Below are 25,622 nucleotides of genomic sequence, written 5' to 3'. Positions count from 1 at the left end.
GGGTGCGTGAGCGCCGGCGGCCCGCACATGCCTCTCCTCACACCCATCAGCCTCCAGCCCAAAACGGGTACGAACGGACTTCCCTACTAAAACAACTCTTTGGTCATGGACAAAGGAAAAGATTTGAATTTTTTTTTTTTTTCATTATTTTCCCAGAACAAGGTTTCTTTCTTTTTAATCTTTAAAAAAAGTAAGGAAGAAGAGCAGAAAAAGGGCTGGTTTAATTGAAGTGGAATTTAAATCGAAAAGGTCCGCCGGAGCTGAAGGGGTTAAAGCCCTGCCACGAATTCCAGCTTCTGTGGAAAGGGCTGCCGCCGCCCTGCTGGCTCTCCGCGTCCAGGGGGTCTTCTCCGTCATCAAACTTCTTCCTCATTTCTAGAGAAAGAAACCAGCAAATTACGACGCAGGCAGTGAGTAAGCGGGGGAGGGAGGCGCCGGGTCCCTGGCTTCTCCTCTTCTCGCAGGCAGATGTCGCCCCCCGTCCTGCCCAGCCCACGGGTGTGGCCTCGGGAAGAACTACCTGTTACGGCTGGAAACGGGGGTTCCTGGAAGCCCAGGCCCCCTGAATGTTCTCTCCTCACAAGAAGCTACCCAAGGAAATTCTCTCTCTGAGAAAAGGAACTGCGGAGGAGGAGACCTCCAAGAGTCACACCCTTATGATCAAAGAGCCGTGTCACCGTCGTCGTCCCGGCCCCGGCCCGAGCGACGCAGCTCAACCCCATCAACCCGCATCTGACTCTCCTAGGTCCCAACAGAACGAAGGTTCCCTGCTGTGAGGGCAGGAGGCCGCCCACCGCTGTGCCTGTCGGTCCGAGGAAGGTCTCGGACAAGACAGAGAGGAATGCAGACATACCGCAGAAGGGAACCCTGCAGGTGGCCGGAGAGCAAGGGACCAGACTCAGACTAGACTCATCCTTTTTTTTTTTTTTTAGTTTTTTATTTTTGAGACAGAGAGAGAGAGAGGGAAACACAGAATCTAAAACAGGCTCCGAGCTATCAGCACAGAGCCTGATGCCGGGCTCGAACCCACGAACCATGAGATCTGACCTGAGGCGAAGTCCGAGGCTTAACTGACTGAGCCCCTCAGGTGCCTCTATTCATCCTTAAAATAAGAACACGGGCTAAGAAGAAGGACCAGAACCACAAGAACTAGGCATCAGAAAAGAACTGCATTTGCAGGTACTTTGTGACTGTCGGCCCCAATTCCATCGGTTTGCTCCCCGCCACCCTCAGGGCTCAGCTCCAGGGTCGTGTCCCCCCGCCTGACGTGCCAAACCATTCAAGGACCTTGCTGGCAGTCATTTGCTGAGCAAAAGAACAGACTATACTGCTGTGCTCATTAGCTAACTACATTTCCACCCCCCTTACAGGGTTTAAATGAGAACAGAGGATCACATGGCTTCGATTCCACAGCAGAAGATGTTCAAAAACGATTTACCACGAAGCACGCCTGGGAGGCTCAGTCAGTTAAGCGTCCTACTTCAGCCCAGGTCATGATCTTGAAGTTCATGGGTTCAAGCCCCATATCAGGCTCTGTGCTGACAGCACAGAGCCTGCTTAGATTCTCTCTCTCTGCCCCCTCCTTTTCAAAATAAACAAATACACTTTTAAAAAAAATATTAGCCAAATGGCTAATCAAATCTTGATTTATAATAAAATCAAATCTTGATTCCCTTCTATTTTTGATGAATTTGTCTAGCTCAAGTCATAGCTTCTACTCCTATGGACACAGACACAAAAAAAACAACAGGTATTAGCTTAACATTAAATTCCTTCTGGAAATGTCGAAGCATTGTTTCGTATTACCAATTTCTTTCCAGGCCATTTTAGCATATGATAAAAACATATCTGGCAACGAGTATCTAATGAACATCTGACTCAGGGCAAGGTTCCTGGGGAGGACAGGCCCCCCTGAGGCTAGGTATACACACCTCGCCCCTTCACTCCCCCTGGCATTCTGGTTTCCTAATTGAGCTCCTAGAAGTTTGGTATAAAGAATTCATCAGTGAGCTGGGAAAGTGGAAGGAACCTAAGACGTTCCCCCTCACTGGTAGACAAACAGGCTCAAAAAGCTCTAGGAACTTCTGCAGGTAGAGCTAAGAGGCACATCAAGCCTTCTGACTCCAAGTTTGTTGGTCTTTCCACTGCACTGGACGTACGGGCCCTGAGGCTGACAGGCAGCACGACGCTGGACTTCTGCAACTGCGAGGCGAGGGACCCGGTGGTCACCGGCTCCTCACCTCAGGGTGGCCCTGAGCAGCCCCTGTCCCCACGGGACCCTGTCTCTAAGTCAGCAAAGGACTGGAGCTACAGGCCTGCGCATCGCAGCCTCGGTAAGGACAAAAATACCTGGGTCAGAGAGGACTTCCTTAGCAGCTGCGATGTCAATGAACTTTTTCTCAGCTTTTTTCTTTTCTTCTTCGTTCTGGAAGTTATCTGGGTGCCATTGAAGTGCTAATTTTCTGTATGCTTTAATGATTTCTTGCTTTTTGGCATTTCTGAGCAGTATTAAAATAAACAATCATTAGTTAAGAAGTGCCCAACACACAGCCACAAAAAACTAAAAGACAGTTAAGATCCCACCGGCAAACTAGCAACCTGGTTTTCTAATTGTGCCCAGTGTCCCAGGCTGAACATTTAACATCCAGTCTGGATGGCCATTAAAGCCGGTCAGTCTTGTTCAGATACTTGTTCCCTAATATCAGAATCTCACTGGGGACAAAACTACTTTTGATCTTCGCAATTTTCCCTTAAAAAAAAAAAAAACACACAGACCTGTTTTTAAACCTTCTGAATTTCCAGCCTACCATGATACAATTCTTGGCATTAAAAGAGATACTCTGAGTCTGAACCCCACTTTCTGTTTTGCATCTGGTTAGCTTACTTATTAATAAGAACAAAGGTTCAGACTTTTGATCAAAAGATTGCTGGTTCCCTTGTTCTACAAAAGCGGGTCTAAAATTGCCCAGCTTTTGTAGATATCGGGCCTGTAAGTTAATTCTCCAAGTGCCACTTTATTTTTAGGCCTAGAGAAGTTTTCTTCCCCTACCCCCCATCTCTCCCGCCTATTCTCACAGAAGAAATCTTACTCCTACCTCCTTACCCTTCCTAAATAATCTAGGCTAGGATCTATTCAGGCTACAGTGTCATACGGTTGTCACCAACTACTAATTCCCTATCACCACAGTACTAGTCTCTATCAAAGAAATATTGCCGGTAACAAAATACCTTTACCATGTTAAAGACAGTTAGGTTTAATCCATGACCAAAATTACAGAAAGAAAACAAATGAATGAGAGAAAAAAGAAGAGCAATGATAACCTTTAAAACAGTTGATTGAAATTAATGTAAATTTTAAAATAACTCACCTTTTTACTCCCAAAATTTTATAATAATCTCGTTTCTGCGACTGTTTCAATAGTCTTTGTGCCTTCTCTAGACCTTCCCGAATCTGCTGATCATTTTCATTATGTTCCTGAGCAGTTTCATAATCCTGAATAGCTGTCAAATTATGTTAAGATAATGCTGTTAGAGGAATTACAATTTGTAACCTCCGCTTATCCGGTAAGATGGATACTAAAGTCACCATCCCAGCCCTTTACTCTGGTGCAATCATTGCTCAGGAGCCCAAGAAGTTATAGTGATGATTTTGTTAGCAAACTTATGAAAGGCATAGCATAATTACAGCTCAATTTAGGTAGCTTTTTACTCCCACTCAGTAAAACTCACTGCTTTTTGTTTACTTACCCACCCTCCCACATTACCTTCAACACACATTTGAGGTATTTTAATACCCATACTTTAAACAAAGCAGTCTTACCATCACTAAGACTGAAGTGATTGTTACAAAAGAAAATAAGGCCACAGCAAAGACAATCTGCACAGTCAGCTACAGGCCCACAGTTCGGAAGGATCAGAGGCTTATTTATAAAGGGAGCCCAAGAGGAACCATCGACAACCAGAATGGCTACGTCACCCAGTTTCAACAGGAGCTATTACAAACCTGATGTTTCTAAAGTATGAATCAAAGCAAAATAACACACACTGTCCCCGTATGAGAAGCCTGATAACAATCCCCTCTACGTCTTTTATCTAGTTTTTGAATATTTTAATATCTAGAACACAGAGCATGTGGAGAGCTAAGTCACGTAGAAAAGAGCCAACATAGCCAGCCTGAAACTGTGATCCTTTGAAGAGCCTACAGGTAAGGCTGGTCCTGGCTGGCGTCCGGAAAGACGGGCTGCAGGAGTGTTCCCACCACTCCCTGGAAAGAACGGCTCCCCGTGCCTAAATGCTTGTACAAACAATGTGGTTTATGCTAAACATCTTCCTTCCTTCCGGGAGTCTGGAATTTGGGTACGGGCTGGGCAGAAGGTGCCTACCTGACCAGCCCCGAATAAACACCCCGAGTGATGACTCTCTACCAAACTTCCCCAGTAGGCAACACTTGGCTTGTCCTACAATTTCACAGAGAAAGACTCTTGGAAGCTTCTACTTGATTTCCTCTGAAATTTGCACCCTGTGCCTTTTCCCTTTGCTGATGTTACTTTGTGTCCTTGCACTAGAGTAAATCTTAGCCTGAGTACAGCTGTATGCTGAGGCTCATGCGTCCTCCCCGGATGCAATCACCAAATCTAGGAGCGGCTTTGAGAAGCACCAATACAAGTCTTCCTTATTGTTCTCCCTGGATGGACATCTCAAATAATGGACTGTTGAATGCAAATTCTAGTTTTTATGGAGGTGCATGTCACTGTGGGAACAGACATCTCTCTAGAGAACATGCCTGAGCATTGTCTTGGCAACAGCTAATCCTGGAAGGCGTTTATTAGGAAGGCACACATCACCCTTCCTTCTGACATAGTGCTGGAAGGTCAAGAGCAGCCTAATGCCATATCCCAATGCCTGTGTCATTCTCCTCACTTTATCTCTCATCACACGGGCATTTTATCATCTTGTATCCTCACAGGTGCAGGGGTGAGTACAGGACAATGAGGTATTTTGAGAGAGAGGCCACATTCACGTAACTTTTATTACAGTATGTTGTTATAAGTGTTCCATTTTATTATTATTCTTAATCTCTTACTGTGCCTAATTAATAAGTTAAACTTGCTCAGAGATATTAAGTATAGGAAAAAACAGTGTATGTATAGGGCTTGTACTATCTGCAGTTCTGGGCTTACACTGGGGGCTTTGGAAGGGACCCCGTGCACAGAAGGGACGGTCACTGTCATGAGCCTGCACTTCACAGAAAAAGGAACCAATGCTACCTTTGGTCCGTGGGGGTTATGTTTAAATTTTTATCCTAATTCCTGCCTCAGTGGATTAATGCTGCATATTAATATGAAACCTTATTAGTCACCCTAACCACAATGACAACATAAAATACCTTTCCAATTTAGTACACAAAGCCATCACAGATAGTAGTGACGTTTAACTTTACACTTAATACCCGCAGCACTTGATATCACAATCTAGAAAGGAAATGTACTTTGAAGGAATTTAATATGAGAAAATGTTTCAATATATGCAATTTTGCTATTAATACAGACTCTACATTTTAAACATGTTTTCACTCTTAAATGTTCAGACCATCTCCTCCAAAGCAGTCTTCTTTCTTTTAATAAAACTTAAGGTAGGCACATTTCTCCTCAGAGAAAAAAATTATAAAATTATAGGTGGTTTCCTACGTTCACATGATTACAGGTAGGTAATTTAATTAGAAACTTACTATGGGTGCATGTTAAAGCTTCCCATGGACATTATGTTTTCTCAGATTCCACTCTCTAAGGAGAAATCTTCAAAACTAGAGTAAATAACAGCCAATTATGTTTATCCCATACTGTCATAATGCATCCATGAAAAGCAGAAATATTAAGGCCCTGAATAAACCATCTAATACATATTAGTCAATTCATTTTCTATCCTCTGAATCTAAAAAACCTTCCCAAGTCCTTCTTCTGCCACAGTCCCCCTACTCACTGCTGAGGGAACAAAGCAAACCAGACCAAGATGACAGACAGCAGAGGGCGCCTCCCTTCCATCCCACTGCCCCAGTGAAATGGCCAAAAAAAAAAAATAGAACCATGGCAGCCCTGAAAACAGCAGCAGACCAGAAATTTTCAGAAACTTCTGAAAGAGAGGCACATTTATTCATGATTACCATGATCCCATTTGCTCCCTAAGTGTAGAGAATGTCAGCACAAGCTGAGGCCCTCGCGCATCTGGGAGCCATTCCGTTTGGCCAAAGATCCTCATGCAACGCGTAGCAAGCAGGAGCACCTGAGTGACCACAGGACCGCTGCGAGAGGACTGAGGGATGCGGGGGCGGGCACCCCCTCTGAGTGCGCAGCCGCTACTGCTGCATTCATGCCACCCGGGCCCAAGACTCCGCCTCTGAACCGAACAGAAGAGGTGCATGTGGTGCGGCCCCTGACGTGGCTGAAGAGAGCCTTGGACGCTCGTGATCTCCACAGCAGACCCGGACCAGACAAAGGAAAAGGACTCCACGCAATGAATAAAATGATTAATTTCTTGCTCATTTTGGCAACTGGGCAAGATGGCAAGCGCCACAGGGGAAGTCTTCCTGCAAACGGCCCCACCCACTTAAAGCCTGCTTTCAGCTCCCCGATGCAGAAGCAGCATTTCAAAGACAGGTGTGCACAGCTGCAAAAAAGACTGCTGCAGTCCTTCCGTCCACTAGCAAATCCCAAAACATATGTCCAGAATTTGACTGCTTCTCATCATTTCCCTAATCACCACTGTGATGTCCGCAATCCATCATTAATACATCTGAACAGCTGTTCCCAGCCTCCATCCTTATTCCCCTAAAAGTCTGTTCTCAGTACAGGGACCGAGAGCCGCTGAAAGAGAACATTAGATCCAATATAAATATGCTACGCAACACCGATCATCTCCTCCAGGACACCATGCAAAACAGTCATGTACAAGGCCTGTTAAACTTAGCTCATGTCATCCATGAATCCAAGATGAGAGGGGGGAAGCAATAGTGAGAAAGCCCAATGGCAAAAAAACAAAAACAAAAACAGAAAACACCAGCAAAATATACTTTCTATGAGTATGGGCTCACCCGTAAGTGACAACCTATATCCTTTGCATGAACCATGACATCCAGAGCCAGACAGAGAGGAGGAGATAAAGTGAAGACCTTACTCAGGAAAAGACAGGGAAAGAAGAGAATACAAGAAGAGCAAACGCGCTGGGCAGCACATCTCTGGAAACTCCAGCAACTATGTGCTCTGAAGGTGAGGGCTCATCCGCACATGTAAAAGATACACCCCCTTGGTGAAGCAAAGGAAGTGGGCAGAGGGGCAGCAGGACTGGCAGCTGCTGACCTCCTGGATATGGTTGGGTTCAGAGAAGCAGAGAGGGCAGGGCTGTGTAGAAAGGCCATTTTAGCAGGAGGCAGAATGTCTGTGGAAACAGTGAAGCAGAGAGTATTCCAAGTGTAAGTACCAAAGGCTGCCCTGTTCCCAGCACTCTCTCTCTATCTCTCTCTCTCTCTCTCACACACACACACACATACACACACACACTCACACACACGACTTTCCTGCGAATAGATAGGGCAGGATAATTCAAGTCATTTCATGATAATTTTTTTTTTTTAAATGGTACAGCATCAGTGCGCCTGGGTGGCTCAGTCAGTTAAATGAGTCTCGGTTTGGGCTCAGGTCATGAGTTCACGTTTTGTGGGTTCAAGCCCTACATGGGGCTCCAAGCTGATGGCTCAGAGTCTGCTTGGGATCCTCTCTCTCTGCCCCTCCCCTGCTCATGCTCGCCCTCTCTCTCCCTCTCTCCCCCTCCCCCCCTTCTCCCCCTTTCTCTCTCTCTCAAAATAAATTTTTAAGAAAATGGTAAAGCATCAATTTGAAGACAGTTTTTAAATTGAGACAGAAAAAGAGCACCAAGACTTACCTGATGAACACACATGAGAACAAGAGCCAGAGAGTACCTGAAAATTCTGAGGAAACATTATGGCATGAATTTTTAGAACTTAATCCAATCACCACTTGTAAGAGTTACCACAAAGCAGAATAAGAACTCAGTAAAGAGAGAATCAGACAAAGAAGAGATAAAAATGTGAATAGTCAGTACGCAAGGAGATCACAACTATCATAGAATTACAGATGAAATGAGAAGGAACACCAGAAGCAGCATCATATGGGAAAAAATAAGGATCTAAAAATTGAAACGTAAATAAAAAGTTGAAGAAGACTAGAGAAAAAGTAGCAGCTATACACGGCAAGCAGAGGAAATACAACCTACACATAATTAGATCTTGGAAGGAGAAAAACAAACCAATACAATAGAACAAAACAATTCAAATTAAATGTGAGACATTTTTCAATCTGTACATTCATTTGTTATTTCAGGAAAGGGCCCGCTAGGTGTCTGGGCAAACTGGAGGGGAGCGCTGAAGAGGAAGACCTGTGCTGGCTAGCCTCCACCTTCACATGTGAAAGATGAGGGCTCTTTGAACAGCCAGATCAAAACCAGAAAACCCAGCCCCAGATTTTCCAGAGCAATATTCAATGCCAGGAGACAATGGGACAATAACTTCAAGATACAGAAAAAGTGTGAGCAGAGCAAAGGGTCTTCTTATCTAACCAAACCATCCTTTAAGAATAACGGTACAAACATAAAAGAAAGGAGAAAAAGCTTTCCTAGGAGCCCCTGAGGACGAACTCACCAAGGAGAAAGCTAGAGAAACCACAGCCAAGGGAGAGATGCAGGAGGAAAAGAATAGAACTGATAAGTCGAAAGGCTTAGTTCTTGGCAAAAATCAATACATTCCTCTAACCTAATCCAGAAAAGAAAGCAAGATCAAATACCAAAAATAACAAATAAGTGACAAATAAGAGAGAAGAAATTAAAATAATGGGAATACTTCGCTAAATTCTGTACAAGTAAATTTGAAAACTCAAATGAGTAACTCAAACTGATCCCAAAAGAAACAAAACCTGAACAGAATGATTTTCACAGAGAACTAAAAAAGCCACCTCCCAGTAAACAGCAGGCTTTCCATGGGGATTCTACAACACTGAAAAGGGAAACTTCCAAATAATTAGAAAACACTACCCTAACTGATAGCTTGCTATATATAAAAATCTGGGGTAAAAAGTGATTCTTCTTCAGAGTTTTTTGAGAATACTGCCATACTCCTTTCTGGACTTGGTGGGGGGGTAGGAGACAGGAAGCAGCGTTCACCAGCAGAATTTAACAGTCACAGACGTGTGCATTGCTAATAGCAGACCTTCAAAATGCATAAAGGAAAAATGGAAAATGGACAATATTAAAGGGAAGGAAGAAAGTTTGCAAGATTCACAATAGGTAATTAAAGATCTTAACAACTCTCCTCTCTCAGCACTTGATGGGAAAACTAACATAAACGTTACACCCAACAAGTGCAGATACATAGTATTTTCAGGTTCACATGGAACATTCAGCAAAAACAGATATCACACTGGACTAAAACACTGGTCTACATAAATTCAAAAGGAAGGAAATTACATGGAGTATGTACTCTGACCACATAAAATTAATAAGATACCTAGGAAACCACCAAACATTTCAAAATTAAACAACATACATCCAAACAATCCATGCATCAAAAAAGAAGGGAATTAGAATGTATTTCAAACCAAATGATAATGAAAACAAAATATGAGAAGTACAGCTTTAAACACTTGTACTGAAGAAAAAAGAGAGAGAGACCTAAAATCAGTGGCAGTTCAACCACAAGAAGCCAGAAAAGCACAAAGTAAACCCAAAATAAGTCGAAGGAAACAAAGAGAAAAAAAAATCAATGAATAATAAAGGAAAATCATAGAAAACATTAACATATCCATAAAGTTTTTTCCTTTAAAAGACCAATAAATTCGGCCAAACTCAAGCTACATTAAGAGGGGAAAAAAAGAATTACAAACTATTAGTATTAGAAGTTAAAGAAGAGGAGCACCTAGGTGGCTCAGTCAGTTAAGTATACGACTTTGGCTCAGGTCATGATCATTTAAATTATGTTAAGTAAATTAATATCTAAATCCCTCTTCACAGAGAAAGGTAATTTTCTTTTAATGTTTACTTATTCATTCTGAGAGAGAGAGAAAGCATGAGAGAGGGTGGAGCAGAAAGGAGAGAGAATTCCAAGGAGGCTCTACGCTCAGCATGGAGCCCAAAGCAGGACTCAATCTCAATCTCATGACCATGAGATCATGACCTGAGCTGAAACCAAGAGTTGGACGCTTAACCAACTGAGCCCCCCAGGCGCCCCTGGAAGATACCTGAATATACAAGCTGCATATGAAAAAGTATTCAATAACTTTAATCATCCAAGAAGACATATTAAAGCGCCAATGAGAAACTATTAACACACACCAAAATGTATACATGTAAAAGCCTGCTGGCACCAAACATTTGCAAGGATGCAGAGCAACCAGAATGCTCATGTTTACACTGGAGGGAGTGTAAAATGTAAACTGTTTTTTAGAAAGAGTCTAGCAGTTTCTTTTAAAACTAAGCATACGTTTTACCCTATGATTCAGTACTTCACTCATAGATATTTACACCAGATAAATGAAAACCTATTCCAAAAAATAAGCCTTTTGTGTGTGTGCAGAAAGGTCACACCAGCTTTTTTCATAACCAAATTCAACCCAGATGTCCATTTATATGAGAATAGAGAAACAAAATGTAGTACTGTCATAAAATAGAATACTCTTCAGGGAGGGACTGATGGTGAAACGTTGAATATTTTCCCCTCTCTTACAGAACAGAGGTAATAATGATTCCAGCCCACTACCTGTTTTTAAAATAAAGTTTCACTAGAACACAGGCATGTCTATTTGTGTTGTCGATGGCTGCCCTGGCACCACACAGGCAGAGAGGAGTGGTAGCAACACAGGCTATATGGGGCACAGAGCCTATAGTTTTTACTTTCTAGCATTTTACAGATAAAGTAAATTGCCTATTTTTGCTCTTCAGCAATAAAAAGTTTTGTTCTAAACAAAAAGATGTTAAACATGTGCGAACTTCATACACACCAACTTTTAGATACCACAAATCAAATTCCTTAAAGACTAACCTTCATCATACATTTCTTCTATTAAATAGGCCTCTGCTCGATCTTTCAGAGCATTCACATTGTCAGGCTCTGTCTGTAAAACTTCAGAACACACTCGAATTGCTTCAACAGGCTTCTCATCCTATAAGTAAATGTGAGAAAAGGATTTATGGTTGTTATGCCATATATTACGTTTTCACACTTCTGGGAATGAAACAACTGTTACCTTAGAAAAGCAGTGGCAAATTCTTTCTTTTGAACGAATTGTATATTCAGCAACATTTGGCTCTGTTTTCATAACAGACTCATATTTGCTGGTCGCATCTGTGTATCTGTTAATGAGCAAATCATCATGAGTAACAGTGAAATTCTATTTCAGGGGGTAAATAAAGAACCCTCTACTCTTCATTTAGCCCTTCAAACACTACTTTTACCTTACTAAGGTACCTCTGCAATCAAAAATTGGGAGATAAAACACATGACCACAAAAAATGTATACGTATAAATCAAAGCATACCTGTGAATACCAATCAAACAAAATGATGAATTTCTTTACAGAAAAATGCTGATGATTTTGAAACGGAGTAAAAACACCTTATTAAAGTGTGACTTACACAAGGCATTTTCAACAAAACAGAGATCAGGTTTTATTTCTTGGTCACTACACACCTTCATGAAAGAATCGAGCCCATTATCTACATGTCATTTTATATAATGCATGTCCATATTCACAACTAAGTACAATGTAGTTTCCTGCAAAAAGAACCTGCTTAAATTCCTAACTTACCAGCTTTCTAAGAACAATAAAAGCTATTTCCGCATTTTTTAAAACTGGTGAAAAGTATTAGTCATGTTATACACGAAGTTACTTTCCTCAGTAATGGCACACTAAACAATATATTTATGTGCCACTGTGGCACATTATTCCCAAAATGCATTACTATCTTCACATTTAAATGCTGATGTATTAAAACACAGATTATAACACTGAAGACAGAAGCTATCGATGTCAAAATGCTAGCTGGGATAGTGTTGTGTAGTTTTCCAAGATGGTACAACAATTGTAGGAAACTATACAGAGCATGCAAAACCTTGCTTTCCTTTATACAACTACATTTGAAACTACAAACAGCTCAAAACAAAAAGTTCAGCAAGAAAGTACTGAACTTCACTTAAAAAAAAAAAAAAAAAAAAAGAAAGAAAAGGAAAGTAGAGTAAATGTACTTTCCTCAGTTTCTCCAACTAGGTACAATTAAATACCTTAGATATTCCATATTTGCCAACATATAAAGACTCAGCAAGGGGAGAGAAGGAGGCAGACCAGCCCAGGAGGTATGACCTGAGGGAAACAATATGGTAAAGCTTCCTAGGTTTTCTTGTTTGTTTCATGTACCAAGACTTGGCGCTGAAGAGGCCAGCCACCCAGAAACGCCGATGGGTGCTGACAGAAAATCCCAAACCAGCAAGAGCCGCTCACTCAAGCCAAAGCTACTGGAAAGGGCAGCCTAGCAAGATGGAAAATGTATGATAATAACAGTGCCACTCCAGCCAAATGGGAAAAATATGGGGCCTTAATGGCCCCACCCCCCTCCCAATGCCAACAGGTCAGGTGGAGAGGCTGTGACGAGGTGTGCCCACACCCCCACCACAGTGGTATCAGAAGTCAGTGGGAAGCCAGGACTTTCATCCATGGCTGGGAATAAATAGTCCCCCAACCTCCATCTGCTCTAAGCAGTAGTGAGAAGCCCCATACCTCCAGTATCAACAAAGGTCGAGGGGGAAACTTCTACCTCCCCGACAGTAACATGGTGATGCCCACCCTTGCTTTGCTGGAACAATGTCAGAAAAAGCCAGGCAAAACAGAAGATTTAAATTTAAAAAAAAAAAAAAAGTCTTATAAAATGAAAGTGTCAAGGTTTCGATCAAAAACCACTCATCATACCAACAAACAGTAAGATCTCAAACTGAGTGAGAAAAGACAATGAATTCCAATACCTATTACCTGATGAAGATCTTAAAGCAGCCTTGGCAAGAGCAGCAGAGTGATAAACATGCTTAAAGAAATGAAAGCAACAGACGGCCTTGGCAAAGAAACAAAAGAGATACAAGAATAACGTTTGGTTATCAGAACTAAAAACTAGAAAAACCCAAGTAAGAAGGTTCACTGAGTGTGCTCAACAGTAGAATGGAGGGGACAGAGAAAAGAATCCATGAATTGGAGTGATAAAAAACTACCAAAGTTGATCAGAAAGAAAAGGAATGGAGAACAAAGAAGAGAGCCTCAGGGACCTCTGGGACTGCAACAGAAGAGCTAACATTTACATCAATCAGAATCTAAGACAAAAAACAGAGGGAAAGGCTAAAAAAAGTATTTCAAGAAATCATGGCACCTGGGTGGCTCAGTCGGTTAAGCATCAGACTCTATTTCAACTCAGGTCATGATGATGGTTCATGGGTTTGAGCCCCACATCCGGCTGTAAGCCTATGACAGCTCTGAGCCTAGAGCCTGCTTCGGATTCTGTGTCCCTCCCTCTCTCTCTCTCTGCCCCTCCCCTACTTGTGCACACCCCCCCCTTTCAAAAATAAATAAATATTTAAAATACAAACTTTAAAACGAAATAATGACTAAATTTCCCAAATTTGACAAGACACAAACCTACATATTCTAGAAGCTAAATAAATTCCAAATAGGATAAAAAAAAAAAAGAAAAGAAATCCATACCAAGATACACCATAATTAAACTTCTATTCAGAAGTTTAAAAGACAGGGGGCGCCTGGGTGGCTTAGTCGGTTAAGCGTCTGACTTTCGCTTAGGTCATGATCTCACTGTTCGTGGGTTTGAGCCCCACGTTGGGCTCTGTGCTGACTGCCAGCTCAGAGCCTGGAGCCTATTTCAGAGTCTGTGTCTCCCTCTCTCTCTGACCCTCCCCTGCTCACGCTGTCTCTCTCTCTCTCCCCTAAAAATAAATAAAAATTAAAAAAAAAAAAGTTTAAAAGACAAAGAAAACAAATCGTGAAAGCAGTCAGAGGAAAATACCTGATTTTAGGGAGAAACAATCAGAATGTCCATGGATTTCTCATCAGGAACCATGGAGGCCACAAAGAAGTGGTACAGTATTTTTCAGGTGCTCTAACAAAAGGACTTAACCCAGAATCCTGTACATAAGAAAATCTCTATATATTCTGTATATATCTCTATCACTCTAGATACATTATCTTTTAATAATCAACTTATATGTCTGTCTCCCACATTAATCTTTAAGGTTTTTAACACTAAAAACCAGGTCATTCTCATTTCTGTACCTCTAGTACATTGTCAGTGCCTGACACAGGAGATACTCCATAAAAATTTGGTGAAATATAAATAAATCTGCAGGTAAGAATACTATGCAGTTGCTATTATTTATGTTCTGCCTTATTAAAAATAAGTACAGGGGCGCCTGGGTGTCTCAGTCAGTTGAGCATCCAACTTTGGCTCAGGTCATGACTCGCTGTTCATGAGTTCGAGCTTGTGTCAGGCTTTGTGCTGACAGCTCGGAGCCTGGAGCCTGCTTCAGATTCTGTGTCTCCCTCTCTGTTCCTCCTCCACTTGCATTCTGTCTTTCTCTCTCTCAAAAATAAAGATTAAAAAATTTTTTTAAAAAAGTACCGCTGCAGTAGTTTTTGCCAAGGCCCAGGGCTACCAAGCATAGGCAATCCTCAATGGCTAAGGAGTAAACGAGCAAGCAGTTCAACTGATCTTTTGTGCCCAGGAAAGACAGAGAAGGGAGGCTACAGAGTGCAGACGAGCGTATTCTTACCTGCCGTCTCTGATGAGCTCTTCGGCTGACTCAATTAGCTTGTTAAGTTTCTTCACTTGTTTATAGTGTGCAAAACACCTTTTATGATCCTGGTCAAGTTTAAGACATTCACGAACTTCACTGCTCATATATTTAAAAAGAGGAAAATACTCCAAGTCAAAATAATCATTGAGTAGTTTTCCATACTAAATACAGAAATCACAATAAAAGGTATTTTTTGCTTGTAACAATTAAAAAACACAATGAGTTAATAATTGACCATATACTTTCACATGTGGCATTGTGCCACACACACATATTATTAATTCAAATTAAAATAAGTAGAGTTCTACATTAAACACCCCATTTTCTTTCTGCAAATATCTCTATTTTAATAAGCATAGCTCATAAAAATAAACTGTGTGGAAATAGAATAACTTAGAGAAAATATAAAATATATAAAGAATATAAAAACAACTTTAACCACAGTTTTAATTTAAAATTAAAATGTTTTTAAATGGGTTTATTATCTTATTCCCAACACTGAAAAGAGGACCGGATGTGTATGTCACTAGAGCTGACCTGAGGGACAGTTCATGGTCTCCTAGTTGATAGTACAGTGTGCTGATTTTATAAAAAGCCTCAGTATTATCATTCTTCAACTTTGATGCAGCTTTTAAGTCACTGATCGCTTTCCTAGGCTCCCCCTCTTTTATGAAACATTCAGCTCGAAGTTCCCGGAGTTCTGCATCCCAAACACAAACCTTGAGAAACAAGAGAACTAGACTTTAAGAAGCAGTAAACTATGCACACTCATACTTCATCCCACGTAGTTGGCCGACACATTTATCAACATGAAACCATCTTCAATTAATGTGATTTCTATATCATAAAGTATTAAAAAATCTGATACAATTCAGATGTGACAAAGCAATTTCTTGAAGGATATTTTAAATTCTAATGGGGGAAGGGATGTATATATATGTATACATATATATGTATATATGTAGATGTACATATATGTATATATAGCATATATGTATATATATGCTAACGAGGCCCCTTTCCTACTTCCTTCAATTATATAATTTTAAACCTCTGAAAATAAGAATATATGGCATTACTATTAGAAGGTTGTTACCAGTGAAGTGTATCTGATTTTGAAAAAGTATTCTTTAATCAGATTTTTGTACTTAATCAACAATTCTAATTGTAAAATCTAGGTTCTAAACCTGCAAAGTATTTCCATTCTACTAATAACTAAATAGAATCTTTTGTAAAATGTTGTCTCCTTGAAATTAAATCCTCATACCATAAAACAAAGAAAAGAAGCAAATAACATGAGAAGGTGGAGGTTTCGCCATTTCTACTTTATCAGAAAGTTGACAATGTTTATAAATGCACGAGTTTTTTTTAAAAAATGTAATCCCAAAAGTTCACCAATAAGGCCTAGGGAAGTATCTTTCCACATTTCTTAGAGCTGTTGTAAAGTCATGTCAACTTTGGGGCACCTGGGTGGCTCAATCGGTTAAGCGTCCGACTTCGGCTCAGGTCATGATCTCGCAGTTCGTGGGTTCGAGCCCCGCGTTGGGCTCTGTGCTGACAGCTCAGAGCCTGGAGCCTGCTTTGGATTCTGTGTTCTCCCCCTCTCTGACCCTCCCCTGCTCATGCATTCTCTCTCTCTCTCTCTCAGAAATAAAAACATTAAAAAAAAAAGTCATGTCAACTTTTCACATATATTAAGATAGCAAATCAACATGTACATGAATTAAATATCTTGGCTAATCAGGTCAACATGGTTAGTCAAACTACTGGAAGGTAAAAATTATAACTTTATGTTTCCTGAACAAATTATAAGCAAAATAATTTAATAAAACATGAATTCCACTCGACTATCACACGATTTCCTCCATAAAATTATCAAAGAAGAACCTACTCTACATACATAAGTTTACTGCCATGATTAAATGGAATTGTACATCAAAGTGCTATGAAAATGATAAATCAACAGGAATTAAGATTGCTACTACTTGAATATCTTAGTAGACTTCCTTCTGAAACCATCTGTCACGAAGTCCTTCAGAGGCAAGGAAACTATAGACTGAGCTCTTGTCTTGACCTCTGGGGCTTGTCAACTTTCCATCTGTTTCCTCCCTACAGACTTCTCACTCTAAACACCCTTCCCCTGAAACATTACTGTTCCTTTTTCTTCAACCAATTCCTTCATCTTTTACCCCATTATCTAAACTCTAGAATTCTCTCCCCCTGCCAAAAATAGAAAATCAAACAAAAACGGTAAAGCAAGCAATGTATAAAAATATGTAACTCCCATTCCACAGCACATTGAGTACAGTTACTGAAAACTGCAGTTCCAAATTTTGTTCTATATAAACACCATCTCTCACTTAAGAGCTAAAAGCCCAAGGACCAATCTGATCTTATCCTCTCCAGGTCGCTTGTGATACATAACAAACAGACATGTCAAAGGGTATGAACATGCCTCATAACAAACAGTAGCTTGTCAGCTACAATGTCTAAGAAACTTACCTCTAAAATCTTATCAAGGAAGGTTATAGCAGCAGTATAATCTGAGCTTTCAAAAGCGTCAAGCGCTTGTAAGCGCAAACGCTGCATTTCATCAGATTTCATAAGCTGAAACTGGGCTTCCTTTTCTTCATTTTCACTTGGATTAGATTTGAGCTATAAAAATGAGAAGAGAAATTAACCAGAGTTTTAATCTCTTAAATCTTAAATCTGTTACCCACAACGATCTGACCATTGTAAATACTTAAATTCATCACGGGAAAAGGTAAAGAGACGCTGGCAAAACTGTCTTGTGCAAGGACTTGCCCCTGGGGCTGACCAGCATGAGGGCATCTTTACCTCCACTCGTAGAGCACACAGGGGCGAGCTGTGAAATGACCTAGGGTCCCCGAACCTTCCTAGAATGCAAACACACGTAGGACTGTGAAAGAGCAGAGACGAACAAAGTAAAGCGAGCACCCTCCTCACTCTTAGCTAAAGCTCTGCAGAGTAGCGCGAGTTCCACGTAGTAGGGCTTCTAGTTCTATTTCCTAAATATTTTGAAGTACAGAATGATTTTACCAAAATAATGAAAAACATAGGGAAACTGAAGAGATGGCAGTATTTTTTAGGGTTATAAGACAAAAAGTTGGCACCAGAGGGGTTAAAGTGAAATGAGCAAGGAAGAATTTACGGGGGAAAATGAGAGTAACACTTTATCAAGAGGCTTCTGATGAAGTTTTAAGAGGTCTATACATTGTCCTTTTCAATAACTTTATAAAGGTATAACTTATACCATAAAATTCATGCATTTTGAGTATGTGATTCTGATTTTTAAAAATGTACCAAGCATACAACCGCTACCACAGTTTGAGGCCATTTCTGTCACACGTGTAAGACCCGTGTCTGCTCACAGTTCATTCCTGCTCCCAGCCCAGCCTTAGGCACAGGGACTGAACCATTTCTTCTTCCAGATGGAAAATCTTAACTTAAAGACTTAGAAAAATTGAGTTCCTACATTAAAAAGCTACTGACTTGGGTGAAGCAGTACTTTTTTCATGGTGATTCTAGTTTATATGTAATAACTTCTGAAATCTAATATTCTTACCAAGATGGGAATCATAGTTGATGGGTTCCAATTTGGGGTGAGACGGCAGCAACAGATTATTTCTAGAAATGTCTCACCTTCAACTGACCAATCACACCGCGTCCCCTTTTAGTGGATTCATTTTTTTTAAAAACACTCTACTAGGCTTTAATTCTCTAAACCTAATCAATGAAAACTGGTAGGATAGAACACTTCACATGAGAAACCTTGAGAATATTATTTCTGGGTAGAGGCTCTATATCTCCATTTTGTTTTTAGGATTCTTAAAGTGTTTTGTCTGTTTAATCTTTAGCTTTGAAGGGGTGGATGGGCCTCCAAGGTAACTAGGAACTTACAACCTCCACTGGCTCTGGTGAGGACTATCCCTGCATGACCAAATTATCCAGCTGAAGAGAGCTGAGGGAGGCCATGGCATGCTTATCTATGACTGTCTTATCATCCTCGGGATGGTCTTGAATATTTCTGACAGACCACAATGGAAGGAGGATAAATGCACTATCATGTTGCTCTGGGTAAAAGCAGTTTTTTGATAACGTATTTCCTATATGTACACTACTGCTCCTTTCTGAATAGAATATGTTAGAATGTAGTAGAGATTGCCTCTTCTGGATGGAATTTGCATCTTTTCTCTCTCAAACTTTACAGTCTAATCTCTACCACACAATTTTTCTTGTTGGAAGGGGACAGTGAGGAAAGTCCTAAAGCTTGAGGTTGAGGATGAAGGGCTCAGGCTCACTCAGTACTCAGACAATGGGAATGAGAAAGAGGGAGTGAGGTCAAGTCGTCCAGAGCTCACTGAGGCTGGAGGGAACCAGGAGCAGAGGGAGGAGAGTCTCTCAAGGAGGGAAGAAAGGAGTCTAAGGAGTTACTTATAACCCTGAGGAGTTTCATAGAGAGTGAAGGGAGATGAACATTTCACAGGCTAGGGCTCCTCCAAGATACTTATGTGCAGGGATTGGAAGCTGCTAGCATTTCCCTCTCCTTTTTTCATGTTTCTTGATACCCCTTCTCTTTTTTGGTGTTTCATATTTCTGATCCTTTCAACCAAACCACTACCCATGACAGTATTTTATTTCTTATTTCTTGATCAGTGAGCTTTTGGATATAAACCCATAATAGCTATGGGATGGGGATTTGTTAAAAGGGGTGAGCTACTCTCTAATCTAATCTAAATACACTATTTCTGGGATTTCGAATAAAAACTGCACACTGATAGTCGTGGTGGGCACACTTCTAAGATGGCTCCAAAAAGACCCCTACCTCCTGGAACTCATACCTCTGTGTGAGCCCCTCCCCTGTGGTCTGGGATGGAGCTGTGACAAAGGTGACAGCGTCACTTCCTTAGTCAGGCACACTAAGTGACTTCCCCCTTGCCGGCACTGGCTCTCTGGCCGGCAGTCTTCTGTCTCCTCCCTGTCCGCTCCGGAAGCGGGCCGCCCTGCGCCCTGCGCCCTGCGGTGGGTGCTTTATGCAGAGACCCACAAAAGAAAGAACCAAGGGAGGCCTCAGGCTGAACAGAAGAAACAGAGGAATCAGTCTAACAGCTGAAGAGGCATTCAATCCTGCCAATAACAAAGTGAGTTTGGAAGTAGTTCCTTCACCAGCCAAATCTTCAGATAACATTGTAAGCCTATCTGATACCTTCACTGTGGCCTGGGTGAGACCCTGGAGCAATGGACCCAGCTAACCCTGGCCCAGATTCCTGACTCCATGAACTGTAAGATGATAAAGGTAGGATGCTTTAAGCTACTGAGTAATTTGTTAAGCAGCAACAGAGAGATAAGATAGTAGTTTTACCATTTTTCAATGGCTAAGTTGTGAATATTTCCAGATTTTGTATTACTAATGTTTTAAAATAAAATCTAAATGGGGGCGCCTGGGTGACTCAGTCAGTTGAGCATCCAACTTCGGTACAGGTCATGATATCACAGTTTATGGGTTTGAGCCCCGCATCAGGGTCTGTGCTGACAGCTCAGAGCCTGGAGCCTGCCCAGGATTCTGCGTCTCCCTCTCTCTCCCCCTACACTGCTAGTGTCCTCTCTGTCTCTCAAAAATAAATAAATGTTAAAAAACATTTTTTTAAATAAAATTAAAATCTATACAGGGAAAAAAAACAAACCCTCAACCCAAGCCTTGGCTTTATCGCTTACTCTCTGTATATTATTTACATTTACTTCACCAATAAAAGGAGATAATAATGCTTACACCCTGAGGAGCAGTCATTGAGAAATCAGAAAGACCACCACATAGCAAGTATTCCAAAAAATGCTAATAAAAATCCCCAGCTCCGTTTTTGAACTTTCTATAATATATAAATTCAAAATGAGGGCAGAATGCAAAAGATGTAATACACACTTTAAAAGCCCATTGCATTTATTTCCCATTGCATTCCATACCAGTCAACTTAAACTGGATGCCCTTTATAAGAGTGAGAGCAATTAAAGTCCCACAATAATAAAACCTTAATTTGACTCAAGGTCAAAATAAAATTAGACTTTGGCATAATATACATTCACCAAACTGCTGTTCAAGAAATTAATCTTTCCAATCCTATTAAATTTAATTATGGTTTTAAGAGGTAAATAGCACAAATTTACATTTTTAATTTGACACTATTTGAAAGCATAGAAAAATACATAATATTTAAAGTATACTGCAACATTCTCTAGCAACTTCTAGAATTTGTCTTCACAAATTCTTTCTGCAATCTTTAAGGGAACTATACAAAAGTGATACTAATTTGAATGTCAGTAAAAAGAAAAAGCCAAATTTTTGAAAAATAATTGTATCTAAGTCAGGGAGTAGGTGATTGAGTTAAAGTATTCTGAGGTCCCTGTAATTTTCTGGAGGATGCTAAAGACACTGATTACCTGTAAAACTTATTAAGCATGGATGTTGAAATTTCTGAAGTAATGACTAGGAGAAAAAGATACTTTTTTAAAATATTTTTTAAAATTTAATTTTTGTTTATTTTGAGAGAGAGAGAGAGCGAGCAAGCAAGCAGGGGAGAGGCAGAGACACAGAATCTGAAGCAGGTTCCAGGCTCTGAGCTGTCAGCGCAGAACCTGACGCAAGGCTCAAACTCACAAACTGTGAGATCATGACCTGAGTAAAAGTCGGACTTTCAACCAGCTGTGCCACCCAGGCACCCCGAGAAAGATATTCTTAAGGAATATGTCAACTGACAGAAAAGAAACAGTTGGATAAATAGAATCTAAGAGAAGTAGACACAAAAGATGTAAAGTTGCCTTTCTTATACCAACCAAGCCAGCAAAAACTACACTGTTGATAACTAGTGTTGTTGAAGTTATGGGGCACATGGAAACTCCCCTAAACTGCTGGTGGGAACATAAATTGGAATAACCACTTAAGAGGACAGCAGTGCCAAACTGTTTGGCCAGGTTTAAAATGCCCATAACTTTCAAAGTAGCAATTAGCTTCTTATGTATATACCCTATAGTGGTGATTCTCAGCATATGATCCAGGGACCCTTGGGAATTCAGGGGTCTGTAGGGACAAAAGTACATATGGATAAAAGACTAAGTATGCACTCAAAGTGCAGGCAAAACTAATGGATTTCATTATGATGACAGAGAACTACAAGTTCACTGGCAGGATTTCAGAGTCCACATTGCAACTAACCAATAACAACTATTGGACTTTTGGTGTAAAATCAAAGAGTATCCACAATTATATAAAAAGACTATTCTATTAAAACATTCTTCCTTTTCCAACTGCTTATATGTATGAAGCACATTTTCTTCAATAATACTTCAACCAAAATATAAATCAGACCTGGGAATCTATGGTCTTCAAGTAAGCCACATATTAAAGAGATCTGTAAAAATGTAAAACATATCTCTCATTATTAAATTTTTTGTTGTTTTTGAAAATAAAGTTAGGTTGCATGCAAAAAAATCTGTATTAACATAATGGGTTTGTTACTTTTAAATTAATATTTTTTAATCTCTAAAATTAACTTCTAATCCTGTAAATGCTGATAAAGAAAAGGTCTTCGCAGCCCTCCACAGTGGCCAGTATAATGGGACCCTGAGAGCCATCCTAGGAGCGAGCTGCTGCCCTGGAGGGACTCAGCACGTATAAGGAAAACAAGCAAGAACGTTCAATGAACCTGGCAAAATATAAACTCCAATACTTATTAAATTCATAAATAAAACCTACCCGAAACAAAACATGGAAATGTCAGGATAAGCTAATTCCTTGCAACATGAGAAAAAAGATATCTTCAAGATTCCAACTCTCTTGTTCCCTCACAGTTTAAATCAAACCAACACTCTTTAGACGTCCCATCTCCTCCTAGCTTCCCTAACTGTAGTAATCGCTTCTCTCTAAACGCTGAAATCAAGAAAGAAACTCTACAAGGAAGTGACCTAAGAAATCATCTTGTCCAATCAACACTCACTTTGTAAATGAAAATACTGACTTCTCACAAATGATAACTTGCCCAACATCACCACACAGCTAATCAGGAGAAAAAGTGAGGTGGGTCTCCAACTTCTAGCCGTGTGTCATTCTCAATCTTATCTTTTTCTATGTCACTTCTTATAAATATCTCTGTGCTATTAATTTTTCACATATTTAGTGATTATTTCCTCCAACTATAACTGCTAAAAAAACAGGATATATGCCTTCATGCCTACATTACATGCTTATTTTTCTTCTTCATTTATACTATTACCCATGAGCTAGATTTTACTGCTCCAATTTTAGATAAAGAAATTGAATGATTATATGAGTTGCCAGAAGTCTTGCTTACATTCCAACTAAGGTCTCTATCTCCAAATCCCATATTTTGGATGATAGTGATGATGAAGATCAATCATGACAGCAGAAAACACTGAGAGCTTTCTAGGTTTCAGGCAATATTCTAAAGCTAAACCCAAAACCCTAAAGGACATTTTGGATTATCTCCATTTTACAGAGGAGGAAATTATGACTCAAAGTCATTTCCAGAGCCTACATTCTTAACCGCTCCTTCTTACGTGTACACTGATGCCAAACATGCAACTGCCCACCTTACATCTCCAAAAGGATACCTTAACAGCATTTCACTAAGAATTCCACATCCCATTCCCAATCCACTGCCACTGTCACTATCCCATGCCGTTAAAAAAGGGCTCCTCTTAAGTGCTGATGCATAGGGCCACATGTACCCCAATGTTCATAGCAGCACTCTCAACAATAGCCAAAACACGGAAAGAGCCTAAGTGTCCATCAACTGGCAAATGGATAAGAAGATGTGGTTTATGTATACCATGGAATACTACATGGCAATGAGAAAGAATGAAATCTGGCCATGTATAGCAACATGGATGGACCTTGAGGGTGTTATGCTGAGCGAAATTAAGTCAGGCAGAGAAGGACAGATACCATATGTTTGCATGTATAGGTGGATTAGGAGGAACTTAACGGAGGACCATGGGGAAGAAGGGGAAAAATAGTTGGGGAGAGGGAGGGAGGCAAACCATGAGAGACTCTTGAATGCTGAGAACTGAGGGCTGATGGGGGTGGGGGAAAGGGGAAGGGGGGCGATGGGCATGGAGGAGGGTACTTGTTGGGATGAGCACTGGGTGTTATATGGAAACCAACTTGACAATAAACTATTTAAGAAAAAAAAATGGCATGAATGCAAGGAATAATAAGGAAAATATTCAGTGATAATAAAATAGGACTTTGAAATGGAAAAAAAAATGGCTCCTCTTAGTATTGAAGATCCTGTTAGAGTCCTCTTTCCTTGATGTAATTATGAATATGACTCCATTTTACTGCTGATACCTTTTAAGCCTCATCCTTCCCTCTTATGTTTCTGCCTCACGTCTGAGGAAGGTGATAAGAAAGCATACTTCGATTTCTCTCAGAGTGGAAGGAGTCTTACCATAAGCCCATCAATGTGACTGCATATGCACAAAAATGGCCTAGCACACCTGAGTCCAGTTATTAACACAACTGGTATGATACATATGGATTTTAAGTGCCAAAGACTTCAAGAAGTTAATGTATACAAAAAGGCAATGAGCAGAGCAGTATGATAATAAAAATGTATGTCTAAGTCTCAAATAACTCTTTCTACAAGCAGAAAACAAAAATACTAAGTTATAAGAAGGCATTATTTAACAAGCAGCATTTATTTTTTAATAGTACATAAAATAATAACATATCTTACAATTGATAGCTTCTTATATCTGATGAATTATGGCATATGAGTATTATTTCTGATTGAAAGAAAAATAGAGCAACTGTAGCAAGCTGTTGCAGTATACACTATCTTTATATTGAATTATAACCATATTTATTTCATGCGTTTGAAAGTACTACTTCCTCTTATTCCTAGCTCATAATACTTAGAATTTTTTTTAATGTTGCTTATTTCTGATTTAGTTAACTTGAGGCAACACAATCATTCTTTCTGTATTAAAGATTAAAGATGGAAAAAACAATGCCTAAAGCTATATTGATGCATATAGTGGATTTATGTTAGGTTGTTTTCAAGTAACATAAACTACCAATGAGGAGTTTATTTAATAAAAATACTACCAAAGCTTTGTACTTAAATTAAAAATTAAACTGCAATTGGCACTGATATTTATCTAGTAATATGGTCGCTCACCAAAACAAAATGCAAATTGCCAGCTTTGTCAAAATAAAAAATAATGAAATATGAAATAAACATTTAAGCTGATCATTACCTTTATTGTACTTTGATCACACGAACACTGTCTTGCTCTAAATATTTTTCACTTAAAGTCAAAGCATTGATAGCAAAGATAAATAAGGAACAGATAAAACACTGAAGACCAAGAACAGATGAGTTGAAAGTACATTTACTGTATCTTGAAGTTGAAGAAGGAAGAATTCATAGATCACAAATTATTAAATAAAATGAGTTGCTGAGAATTAGGAAAATTTTAATTTTTTTAATGTTTATTTTTTGAGAGAGAAACAGAGCATGAGCATGGGAGGGGCAGAGAGAGAGACACACACAGAATCCTAAGCAGGCTCCAGGCTCTGAGCTGTCAGCACAGAGCCCAACACGAAGCTCAAACTCACCTACCATGAGCTCATGACTTGAGCCAAAGACGGACACTTAACCAACTAAGCCACCCAGGAGAC

General features: G+C 40.1%; 1 protein-coding gene across 1 annotated transcript in view; it reads right to left on the bottom strand.

Moving 5' to 3' along the window:
- Nucleotides 1–159: 159 nt before the first annotated feature.
- DNAJC3 (DnaJ heat shock protein family (Hsp40) member C3) overlaps nt 160–25,622 on the bottom strand; it is a 68,604-nt gene continuing 43,141 nt past the window's right edge. Inside the window, exons 5-12 of the mRNA XM_077753862.1 lie at nt 17,408–17,560; nt 15,443–15,624; nt 14,882–15,001; nt 11,307–11,412; nt 11,102–11,222; nt 3,369–3,501; nt 2,350–2,498; nt 160–375 (exon numbers count right to left, since the gene is read on the bottom strand). Of these exons, the coding sequence (XP_077609988.1) occupies nt 221–375; nt 2,350–2,498; nt 3,369–3,501; nt 11,102–11,222; nt 11,307–11,412; nt 14,882–15,001; nt 15,443–15,624; nt 17,408–17,560 (1,119 nt within the window). The 3' untranslated portion in view covers nt 160–220. The remainder of the gene's footprint in view (nt 376–2,349; nt 2,499–3,368; nt 3,502–11,101; nt 11,223–11,306; nt 11,413–14,881; nt 15,002–15,442; nt 15,625–17,407; nt 17,561–25,622) is intronic.

This window comes from Crocuta crocuta, unplaced genomic scaffold (genome assembly GCF_008692635.1).
Source record: "Crocuta crocuta isolate KB4526 unplaced genomic scaffold, BGI_CrCroc_1.0 scaffold31, whole genome shotgun sequence".
Lineage (NCBI taxonomy): Eukaryota > Metazoa > Chordata > Mammalia > Carnivora > Hyaenidae > Crocuta > Crocuta crocuta.
This window is presented reverse-complemented; position numbering and strand designations above follow the sequence as displayed.